The 12,416-nt window shown below is 45.4% G+C and overlaps 1 protein-coding gene across 2 annotated transcripts in view; it reads right to left on the minus strand.

Annotated features, from left to right (window-relative positions):
- Positions 1–12,416, minus strand: part of PLBD1 (phospholipase B domain containing 1) — a 259,209-nt gene that overhangs the window by 112,819 nt on the left and 133,974 nt on the right. For both annotated transcript variants that reach the window (XM_086957557.1, XM_086957567.1), the window contains exon 7: positions 430–630. In XM_086957557.1, the coding sequence (XP_086813683.1) occupies positions 430–630 (201 nt within the window). The remainder of the gene's footprint in view (positions 1–429; positions 631–12,416) is intronic.

Genomic DNA, 12,416 nt, shown 5'->3' on the forward strand with positions numbered 1-12,416 from the left:
TGTTCATACTTTGCAGGGCATGACGGAGCCAAACAGGACCAATGAAGAAAAGGCGTGACTCGCGCGAAGAAAGAGGAGGTCTTCACAAGATGGTGGAGCTTTCTATCAGTTATGGACAGCGTAGAAAGACTATGTTGTAGTGTTACCCCCTGGACTCATGGGACTTGATGTTTATTCACTGGATTGTTCACTTCCAATGTGCAGATGACGTTTTTCTATATTTTTATCAGAAACAAGTCATGTTAGTGCTTATCTGGCTGCTGTGTTTTGGATATTGTTAATAAAGTGAAGGAAGAAAAGCATAATCCTCGCCTCCGTGTCCTTAATAGAATTGAAACTTACTGTTACGGAGCTAGGCAAATTTCGATTCCCAGTGACACCAATAGTAAAAAAACTGTTCCACGTCCCTGCAGTTCGCATGCCACTTACCAGAGTTGTACATTGAGAAAATCTTCGCCCAGGCTTTACCACTCTTGGCCATCATATTGGCAATACGGACTCTCTGCCAGCTGAAGAGTGCTTGAGGAACCACCTCCTTGAAGAGAGTCTTGTTGAAGACGGTATTTGTGGTCTGCAACATCACAAGGCCACTTCCCAGAATGTAGAAATCATCCAAAGACTCCAGGAAGCCTATACAGAAAATGAGGGAAGGTATGGAAACTATTATCAGATGGGAATTTACTTGGATTTTTATGTTTAGTGCTTCATGAATGTGCATGATTGAAGTTGATTTTAGAGGCTGAGCACAATTTTGCAAAAAAAATCCAGGTCCAAGTGCAGCCTCTCATCAGATTAAACTTCTTTATTTAAAAAAAAAAAAAAAAAAAAAATATATATATATATATATATCACTTCAGTAGCCATCAATCAGCTAGGCCAAAAAGAAAATAAGTTACTTACCTCTAACTGCAGGTTTTCACTATTGGTACCTTTCATAGATTCACATGCTTGAATCATTCCCCATTGTCGAAGTGGGAATCCTAGTGTACCATAGTAAAGCAGTATGTATAACTATCATAGTCTATAATGGCCTCAAGCCATCAGTTTAATAGTCTATCTATGTCCTTTTTAAATAAGGACCAAACTTAAACTATGAGCAATCAGGTGCCAGAACCCTCTAAAAACACTCCCAAGAGCGTCTGAGTCCCTCAAATTTTCAAGCACAAGTGAGAATAACATCTCTAGTCCTAAAGGGAGCCTCCTGGGAGGAGGGTGGGTTGCATGTGAATCTTTGAAATATACCAATACTGTATAAATGCAGTTACAGGTAAGTAACTTATTTTCTTATCCGGTATTGTATCTTTCATTGATTCACATGCTTGAATCAGAATAGCAAGCAGTATTTTAGGTAGTTTAAGTACCCTTAGAGGATGGTGGGTTACAAAGCAATAATATGTAACATAGACCTATATTGAGATTTCAAGCGTTCAGATCTAGAATATTTAGCAAAATAAATGTTAATAGAACAGTCAAGTAGCACATTTATATATATCAGTCTGAAAAGCATTTGAATTTAATATGAATAAAGACCTCTATTTAAAGAGGCTCAATTTATTGGAATAGATGGCATAACAAGGCCTGGCCTACAGCGTTTCATTTCTCATTACAGGCTGCGTAATTTCAGGTTTCCTAAACACTCTTGTTCTGATGATGATCTATGTATCTAGTTATAGATCGAAACGTCGTCGACTATTTAAACAGCATGCACGTTAGACTCATTTGTTAAAGCAAGTGCATTTCTGTTTACTTCTAAAAGCTTGCCCCCACAATTTGCATTGGCGAAAAGCTCTTTTGTGTTGCCCGAAAAAATTTGTGTTTATTTGCGATTGTCTTTATGTCTTGTTCTTGAAGGATACAGGACTGTGTCCCACTGAATTACGTTCTGATTTATCGCAAACAATCGCTTTTGAAATTATTAAATCCAAATGTCCGGCTGGACATCCTAACTCAATATAGTACTGATTCTGGTCTATATTCATTGCTCTTTGACTTATAATTGTTTGACAGACCTATTGTTTGTCATAACTAGTTGATACCCAGGGTCCTTCCTACCTTGCGGGTTCCCTTGTTTATAACAAACACACTGTGTCGATTCTAGTCAGTAGTGCTGCGTAAACGTGGGGGTGCTCTTCCAAGTTGCAGCACGGCATACCTTCTCCAGCGGAATACCTGCTAACAGACCAGCTGAGGTGGAAACTGCTCTTGCAGAATGCGCTTTAGCTTTCGTCATTAGGGGTTTGCCCACTTTTAAGTGGCTAAACTGAATTGTTGCCGAAATCCTTCATGCTATTGTTGCTTTTGTTACTGCAGTTTCTTGATGGGCTTATACATAAGAGACTAGAAGCTGATACGTTTTGCGAACATGCTTAGTTCGGTTGAGGTAAAACCTGAGACACCATTTAATGTCCAATGTGTGGAGAGCCCTTTTAGCCGGTGTATCTGGACTGGGGGAAAAAGTTTGGAGTATGATAGGCTCATTGAGATGAAATTGAGACGGAACCTTTGTAATTAATTTTGGGTTTATTCTGAGAAGTACGAACTCTTCTGTTAAACATAGAAAAGGTTCTTGTGTTGTGAAGGCCTGTATCTCGCTAACCCTTCTCATAGATGTAACAGCAAGTAACAGAGCTACTTTCCACATGAGAAAATTCAGGTCAGCCTTGTGAGTGGGTTCTAAAGGATGTTTCATTAATTGTGAGAGGACCATGTTGAGGTGCCATTATGAGGGAGAAGCTCGCACCAGTGGAAAGCTCTTAGTAGCCCCTTCGTGAATTGCTTTATGACTCTTATTGAACAGAGAAATTGAGTCTGTGTAGAGCGTATGTACCTTGAGAGAGCCAAAAGGTGAACTTTGACAGATGCATGAACAAGGCTTAACTTGTCAAGCAAGAGGAGCGGAGGCAAAGTCTTATCAGGAGAGGCTTTAAATGGGTGTAAGTCATTCTGGTGACACCATGAACAGAATCTTTTCCATTTTAACTTGTACATTTTATTTGTACCTTCAGCTCTTGCTTTGAATATGATGTCTCTGCATTCTTGAGTGATCTTTAAGTCACTGAACTCACAGAACTCAGGAGCCATGGGTACAAGTGGAGAGAGGCTGGCTCCGGATGTAATATCTGGCCCAGGTTCATAGTCAGGAGCGTTCATGTTGTTGGAAGGCGTACTGGACTTGTCTCTGACAGGAGGGAGGATGAGCTCCGTAAACCTGTGTTGCCTGGGCCACTTCAGAGAGATCAAAATGAGGCAACAGTGCTCTGCTTTCATTTTGCTGAGAACCTTGGGAATTAGTGGGAAGGGGGAAAAGCCTATGCATAAATTCAGGACCATTGTAAGCCCATTCCCACATAACTATGGGAGGGAATTATTATCTGGTGCAAAACTGGCATTTGGTGTTGCGGTTTGTCGCAAACAGATCCAGTGCTGGTTTCCTCCACAGCAAGAAGATATTGAGAAGCTGTAGTTGGTCTAGTTTCCTTCATGGCAGGTGTCCTTGGCTCTGCTGCGAGTGTCCGCCAGGGTTCGGACTACAGGGATATCTTGTGGGCCGTGAGCAAACTCCAAAGCTCTTGGACTTCGTGAGACAGTGCAAGAGATTTGGTACCCCCTTGCTAGTTGAAATAATACATGCTGGTCGTATTGTCTGTATGGACCAGCACTGAGTACCCAGCTATTTGTGGAAGAAAAGCCTCCACGTTGTTGATGTGCACACATTTTTGATGAGTCAACTTCTTTCCTTGAATCTGTAGGTCCTTCAAGTGGCCTCACCAAACTTCTAGTGAAGCATTCGTGGTGACTACAAAATCTGGTACCAATTGCAGAAATGTGAGACCTTGTGTCCTTTGGATATCTGTGAGACCACCACGCTAGAGGGTCTATAATCTTAGGTGTTATGATTAACAAATCCTCAACGGAACCTTCTGATTGAATCCACTGGAGCCAAAGTTATTTCTGCAATGGTCTTACCTTGAGGCGTGCCAGCAGAATTAGGTGATTGCGGAAGAATTCATGCCCAGTAGCAAGTTGAACAGCCTCACTGAAACATACTTTTCTCTTGAGATTTTGTGAGCCAAGTCTGGTAGTTTCCTTGGAGAGGAAGGCTTTGTTATGAGTTGTATTCAGGTCAGCTCCTAGAAACTGCATTGTCTGACTGGGAGTAGTGGAGGATTTTCATTGATTTATAGTGAGACCAAGCTTTAGAAACAGTGACAGGCATGCTTACGTAGCTCTGACAGTTTGCCTTGACATTGAAGCATTTAGCAGCCCGTTGTCTAGGTAGGAAAATACCGAATTACCTTGTTTCCTGAGAGCAGCTGCTACCGGGGCCAAACACTTGGCGAATATGTAAGGGCCTGACATGAGGCTAAGTGGGAGGACTCCAAATTGGTAATGGGTACCAGCTACAGTGAAGCAGAGAAATGTGCAGTGTTTTGAATGAATGGCGATAAGGAAATATGGTCCTTCTAGGTCTAAAGATGTCATAAAGTCTCCGCTGTTTAGGAGGTGAAGGATGCTGGAGAAAGCAATCAACCAAAAAGCTTGCTTGCAAAGGAATTTTTCTAGCTCCCCAAGATCTAGGATGGGTCTCCATTCCCCAGATCATTTGCGTATGAGAAAAAAGCATGAGTAGAATCCTCTTTCCTTTTGAGCAACCGGAAGCATTATGAGGGCCTCCTTTCTTAATAGGTGAAGATGAAGGGGGGGGGTGCTCACCTTTGAGGAGTTTTTGGTGGTCTTTCTGTACACTCCAGAGTATGACCATAGGTGAATAGGCCCAACATAAGTCTCAGGTGATGTTTTTCCAATGATGGAGGTAATTGGAGATGTTCGCACCTACGGGTTGAGAAGGAAGTGTAGCTTGTACATGGATGAGGTCACTGTTTGCCACCTGTGCCCGGCTCAGAGTTGGTAGCTTTCTTTCTTTTTGTTTACAGCAATCAGAGTACACAGTCCCTTTTCTATGTTGTGGTTACACAGCTTTCTGTGGGGGCCTTGCTTGGAGAACCCTGCTGTGGTTGGTTGCCAGTATCTTTGCTGATGGTACTCAGACATGTATTGGGCCTGGTAGAACTGGTATTGCTGGGAGCATTGGTAGCCACCTCTGTAGGTTGAGAAACCTCGTCCACGCAGCCCCAGGAAGGGCAACTTCCTGTAGTGGAGTATGTTAAGGGATTTTGCGGTGTCAATATCTGTCTTAATGGCAAGAAGAGCGTCATCAATGTGCTTGTCAAACAGTGAGTCCCCATCATATTTAATGTTAAGTATCTTAGATTGGAATTCGGCCTATAAGAAGTCACTTTAAGCCCTCCCTGGCACCTTAAACCAGCTGTGCCTGTCAGTTAACAGAAGCCTGTGGAGGCGATGTCCATGGAGCAATCTATAATCTCAGGGGAGTTGCACTTGGCCTCCTGCAAGATCCTCTTGGCTTCAGATCTTTTGTCTTCTGGGATGAGGTCAATGAGGGAACTGATATCTGACCACTTCTGCCAGTCATAGCTGCCCAGAATAGCCAGGGAGTTGGCCACACAAACTGTGATGGCAGACATGGTGGAAAACCACTTGTCTATGTTGTCTAAACTGCATTCTTCTTTGTCGGATGGCGCAGATATAGGAGAGGACAGGTTTTTGGATCTACGCTGTGCCACTTGAGAAATTACAGAATTGAGTTTAGGTGTGTCCTGACAGGGATGCAAATCCTCTGGGCCTCTGTACTTCTCGTCAAAACAAGACTTTCTTGTTTGTTCTTTGAAATCATAAAGGAAACAGTCCGACTGCTTAACCAATAATACAAGGTAGAACCTGGTTGCCACTCTTTTCACCAGGTTATGAAATCATCTGCTGTCCTCTGGAGGTAAATCGACAAGCTGTTGAGGAGATGGGGACGGTGTGAATATAACGTAGCCAAGCCAGTCATCTAGTGGGGGCTGAGGCTCAGAATTCTCTCCTTCCTCTTGGTTGTCATCAGATGACGATGGATCGTCCCCTGGGGGTGCTACTATATGGGAAGCAGGCGTCTTACTGAAGTAGCGGGCGGAGGGATAGGTGCTGGAATAATAGGAGATACAGGTTGTGGTGGTGCCACTGGTTGCTCCTCAGGAGGTTGTGTAAAACGCTTACCGTAGTCAGTGAGAATATCCTGAGGATTCTGGAACAAGGATCTAGGCACTTGTGTGTCATCCTGTCTAGGTGGAGGATCTGGGTAATATATGAAGGGCTCATAATGCCTCTGAGTAGGAGGAGGCATATAGTCTTGATAATATTGCCCTTCTTCATCAAAGTCATCATCTTCGTCCTGGTATTTCACGTGCAGCTCTGAAGGGCTGTGAGCTGATCCGAAAGGGTCGTCATAGGTGGGCTCTTCTAGTCCAGTAATTGGCTTGGAGGCAGAGGTGACACTTTGCTGGGCGAAGTAACCTCGGGACGTAATGAGGTTATCTTTGTAATCTTGAACCTCAACGATGGTGTCATCGTCACAGCAATGTAAGGAGCCCGTCTTGATATTTTTGCTGATGTTGCACCCCTTGTAAACAGAATCGTAGGCAATGGGAATGTTGTCGACGGAGGCATCGTGACTGTGTCATTGCCGACGGTGGTAGTCTCAAGGGGGTCGCATGTTAACCCCTTAATGAAGCTGCAATTTTCGACGACGAGATCGGTGTGTCTATGGAGGTTGTCGTCATCATTTTAGCCGTCAATGTGACTACGAGACAGTTGTTAACAGTCACCATCAACGATGTTGCTGTTGATGGGGCCTTGACAAAGGATTTACTCGTCATCAGGTCTGAGGAGGAGGCATGAGAGGGATCTCTATCCCTGTTAGAAGGCGCAGATAAGGCTGTCCGAGGAGAATTGTTTTTTCTTCTCCTTTGCCTGATGGGAAGGCTTAATGGATTTCCTGTTCTCCTCAGAAGTCCCTTAAAGGGACCAAGATCTTGTGTGAGACCTAGAAATGGTATCACTGTCTTCTTTAGAAGATGTTCTCTGAGTTTTGGCTTTGGAAGCCACAAGAGCAGCCTCCCCTCCCTGTCCTCCAATGTTTTTGAGGGGAAAGTGCGACACATCTCATACTCTTTTATCTTGTGCTGAGGGGAGAGGCAAGAAAGGCAGTCCTTATGTGTGTCATCCACATGTACCCTTTTCCTCTTCCATTAGGTCTTCCAGGGACTAAAAAGGCTTTTATGTCAGGAATTGTTGTAGTAGAAAAAGCTTTCAATATCTTTCTTGAAGAAAACTGAGTGGAGCTCCGGAAGACTCCCTTAAAACGGGACGTGGAGTGAATATCTGAGGGACTCCGCCTCTCTAGGGATTGTTCTAGAGGGTGCTAGCACCCAATTGGTCATAGTTCAGATACGGTCCCTTTTAAAAACAAGCATTTGCAATGCAATAGGTCTCGCATTAGGAAAGTTTGAGCTATTGGTATTGTCAATGACAATTTTTTTATTTATGTGTTGGTTTTGAAAATAGCTAAATTAATAGCTTTGTCATTTCCAATGCCAATAGTTTTAACTTTCGCAATGAGGTGCATCATCAGAGCTGTGTGAATAATAACAGCTGTCAGCCCGTGCCTGAGGTGCATCATCAGAGCTGTGTGAATAATAACTGCATCAGCCCCATGCCTGAGGTGCATCATCAGAGTTGTGTGAATAATAACTGTGTCAGCCCCGTGCCTGAGGTGCATCATCTGAGCAGTGTGAATAATAACAGCTGTGAGCCCTGTGCCTGAGGTGCATCATCAGAGCTGTGTGAATAATAACAGCTGTGATCCCCGTGCCTGAGGTGCATCATCAGAGCTGTGTGAATAATAACTTCCGGCAGCCCCGTGCTGAGGTGTATCATCAGAGCTGTGTGAATAATAACTGCGTCAGCCCCGTGCTGAGGTGCATCATCAGAGCTGGTGAATAATAACAGCTGTGAGCCCCGTGCCTGAGGTGCATCATCAGAGCTGTGTGAATAATAACAGCTGTGAGCACCGTGCCTGAGGTGCATCATCAGAGCTGTGTGAATAATAACTGCGTCAGCCCCGTGCCTGAGATGCATCATCAAAGCTGTGTGAATAATAACTGCCGGCAGCCCCGTGCCTGAGGTGCATCATCAGAGCTGTGTGAATAATAACAGCTGTGAGCCCCGTGCCCGAGGCGCATCATCAAAGCTGTGTGAATAATAACAGCTGTGAGCCCCGTGCCTGAGGTGCATCATCAGAGCGGTGTGAATAATAACAGCTGTGAGACCCGTGCCTGAGATGCATCATCAGAGCTGTGTGAATAATAACTGTGTCAGCCTCGTGCATGAGGTGCATCATCAGAGCTGTGTGAATAATAACTGCATCAGCCCCGTGCCTGTGGTGGGTCATGAAACCGGTACCTCCAAGGTGGGTCATGAAACCAGCTCCTTCAAGGTAGGATGCTTGATTGGCACAGCCTGGAACGGTCCGAGTCCAGTGTCTTAGCTGCTGATGCTGACCTTGCACTCTGGAGACCAGGGTTCTAATCGCAGCTTCAGCACTTCAACCAACCGATTGTGTGATTCTGGTCAAATCACCTGTAACCTGTGCTTTCACTTTATAAAGATGTGCAGTTCAAACCTGCAGAACGCAGGGCGGCACTGACCATGCTTATAGTCCAGTCTCACCGGACAGCACAGATTAACAGTCAGGGTATAAACGGCGCAGCGCCTCGTTAGGAGGCTGCCAGCTCTGGGCACACCATTGCTGCCAGATACTAATAATTGGAGAACAGTTAGGTTATAAACAGCGTTAATCTAGTGTGAAAAGGTGGCGGCAGCAGGTGAGTCAAGCAGGACTCTACACCCTTAAAGGGACGGAGTGAAAGACACAGCCTTCCTTCCCTGAAGACACTGATGCCCCTTCGTGGTGAAACACGAATGTAAGCCTCAGCCCGACGACTGTAAACAAACCCGTTCAGAGCACGTGCAACTAAAAACTCACGGATCCTTAGGAGATACTGGAATCAACATATGTCACAACCGCGCGAGAAGGGAGAGCTTGTACGTCACTACTGTGGCACAAGTTACACTAGAGATAGACAGTAGGAGCTAAGTGAACTTTCCAAGTTCCAGAAGAACACTCCGTGTCTGTTTCGGAGATTGGTAGTAACAAAAAACCCCCTATGTGTATTTGAAGTGCTAAATTCGTAAGCAATTGTAAGGCGGATTTTCTTCTGACATAGGGCGGTATGGTGGAGGGTACCCACTGGGTCTAGTATTTCGGCCACAAATTTAAGACTTTACAATTATGTCCGGTGTGCGACTTGGGCAGGAGGAACAGGCTGCCAGCGAACACGGAAGACAGCAAAACCGAATGCAGCCTGGGCTGAGAGTGAGAGGGCGGGGGCTGCCCGCGCATGCGCGCTCTTTGTTATGGAGAACTAAGTCCGGCAGCTGAAGTCCCGGGTGCCAGGAGGGGGCCCGGGTGAAGACCAGCGCTGTGGAGCTTCCATGCCAAGACTGACCCAATGGCTGCCGAGGGAAAGAGGGACACGGAACACGCGGAAAGAGCCCGGTGAGTGGGAGGTGGGGGGGGGGGGGGATGTGTCTGAGTGTGTCTGTGTGTGTGCGTGAGCCCGTGAGTGGGGTGGGGGTGCGCGTGCGTGGCTGTGTGTGTGCGCGTGAGCCCGTGGTGGGGGGGGGTGCGTGTGTGTATGTGTGCGCGCGCTTGTATGTGCCTGCGTCTGTGTGTGTGCCTGCCTGCCTGCGGGTTTAGGTGGGAATCTGAGGAAGGGGATGTGCACGGCGCCAGCCTAGACGTGCGCGTCCACAGACACCAATCGCCGCGCGTGCCCCACCCCTGTCTCAGATTCCCAGGAGACGGGCAACATTAGTTGTCGAGCTGGACAATGCTTCGCATTGTTCTCCAGCTCGACCTAACCAGCTCGACCTAAAAAGGACATAGATGGGCTATGAAACAGATGGCCTAGTGCCATTATTGCCTATAATAGTTATACATACTGCTTTACTATGGTACGGTGAGACTCCCACTTTGACGACGGTGAAGGACTCAAGCATGTGAATCTATGAAAGATCCAATACTGGATAACCTCTTTTTAAGGGAGATTGCTTCCACACTAGAACGAAATGGCATTTGCCGAATTCCACACACAAAGAACCTTTAATTAATGTCCTAAATTGTTGAAAGGAAACTTTTAGGGTCATTTTTAGGTCCATTTTTATTGTATAATCGATGATACAGTGGATTATAAACACCAGAAACGATACAAGGATTCATCCTTAATTTTCTATTTAGCTGTGAAAAGAATTTAGCTTGAAATATCAGCTCTGAAGAGTTGAAAACAAATTGACAAGGGAACGTCCACAGGCAGGACTATCTAGTCATGAGTGGAACATACCTTCTAATTTATTTGGATGCCAGCATATCACCTTGAAGCCAGCAGAGCTACGGCAAATCAAGGACTGCCCCTCAAACGTATCTGCCCATTATTAACCATTTACTGCACACCAACAATATTTCCAATTTTCTCTGCATCACTACGTGTGTGCCCCTATCCTTTTGTAATTCACCTATGGTATTTTTCTCCTATACTTCTGCTACGTGGTTGCTTCAAGCACTCACTACCATTTCTGGGACAATATTTCCTAAGTTTACTTTTGTATAAAGTTCTCTTTAGAAGGAAAGAATAGGAAGTCTTGCCTTCACTAGTGCAGGCACAGTGCCTGCACCAGCGCCCAAGCATGATCCATTTCTATATGACAGCACAGCAAAGTCCTGCAGAATATGCCCATCTATGTGCTCTAGAATATATGTATTCCAGAGAACAGGCCTAAATGCACCAAAGAATATAGCCATTGTCATCAGAAAATACCCACGTCACTTGACAAAGACATTAGATATTGAGGCAAAGCAAAACTATGGTATGAGATTGGTTAGGTGAACCTTTCAAGAGGAGGCTCTAGAAGCAATCTGAGGGGAGATGCTGCCTTTCATAGCATGTCATGGATCAGGTAACTTATGACTTTTTTGCTAGGGTGTCAATCACATTTTGGAACACAGCACAGTACAACATACTTTAAATATGTTAATGCCAAATGGCCTTGCAGCCAGTGTCTGTCATTTCTACATCAACCCCTGGACAACCATTCAGTGTTTGTGGTATAAACACTGTTGGTGATGACATTTTGTTTGTTATTTGCTAACTCCACATTGGCAAGAAGACCACCCCCAATCACAGCACTAGATCCCGAGGAAGGAGTTATGAGATGTTGTGTGCAGCACTGTGGTGAGGCTGAAAAGAGCAGCAAGGTCTCAGCACAGGACATGCAGTGCCAGCAACATGTATGGTGCTCAGGGCATCTGAGGTACACTCTGGCACCAAGTGCTATTTGAGCTGTACTTCTAGAACTAGACCACTACAATTGATGCATGAAGTGCCACTCCAGGACCATGCCTATGTGGTTGGCCTGATTGTCTTCCTGCCTCACACCAGTGGCACCTCAGATCACTGGTGTAAGTCTACCAGGCTGTAGGGATCAACAAGACTTCTGTGGTATTCCTCATGAGTATGATTCTCTGGTAATCACAGATGTGTCCTGAGCAGGCACTGCTGTGGGGGGAGGGGGTCACTACGATGTTACATGCTGTGGGTTTCTCTGGTGTCGGAATGTGATTACTTGAATGTACCTGCAGTTGGAAGAAGCTCTCCTGATAGATGTTTGGGATCTTCTGCAATTAAAGTATTTTCAATCTACAGCTGCCTGTTGCCACTTTGTACTTCAACTACTTGTGGCAAGGGGATGACTTGAATTGCCACACTGGCTTAGTCAGCAGCATACCACATTGACTGTCACCACACAGTACAAAAGTGATATCAAGTGGTGAGGCCATAATATCTTGAAGAGAGCACCTGCCTTCCCTGGTGTACACAATGCCTGCAACACCTAACCGGATTACTCTACAACTCTCATCCCTAAACCACCCACCTCTGCATTCTTCTTTGCGCAAACACTGTCCTGCACATGGAGTGCCACTTCAGGTTAAACTTGTGGGATACCTTATTACCTCCCTTGTCCTTGCACCACCGACAGACAGCTGGTACGCAGTCAGAACTTCCAGAAGAGCTGTGGTACTCCTCAGTAGAAGTTGTGATCTCGTTTAGTGGAGCCCTCATGCCTTACAAACAGGACCTGCCATCCTGGAACTGACTATTCCTGCCTTGTCTGATACTCTACATCACTCCTGTCGCCACCTATTTACAGATTCTCACTTGCATGAGCACCACCAGTCAGCTTACGAAGGCCTTGTCATTTTGGCACACTGCAGTTGTCAGCATCATTGGATTTAATCCGCATTTGCCAATTCTGTCAGGTCCGGATGCGAGGAATAGGCTTTTTTTCCCTTGCTTTATTTCAACAGCAGCCATTCAAAACATAAGCAACAGTAAACTACA

This window comes from Lissotriton vulgaris, chromosome 1_1 (genome assembly GCF_964263255.1).
Source record: "Lissotriton vulgaris chromosome 1_1, aLisVul1.2, whole genome shotgun sequence".
Lineage (NCBI taxonomy): Eukaryota > Metazoa > Chordata > Amphibia > Caudata > Salamandridae > Lissotriton > Lissotriton vulgaris.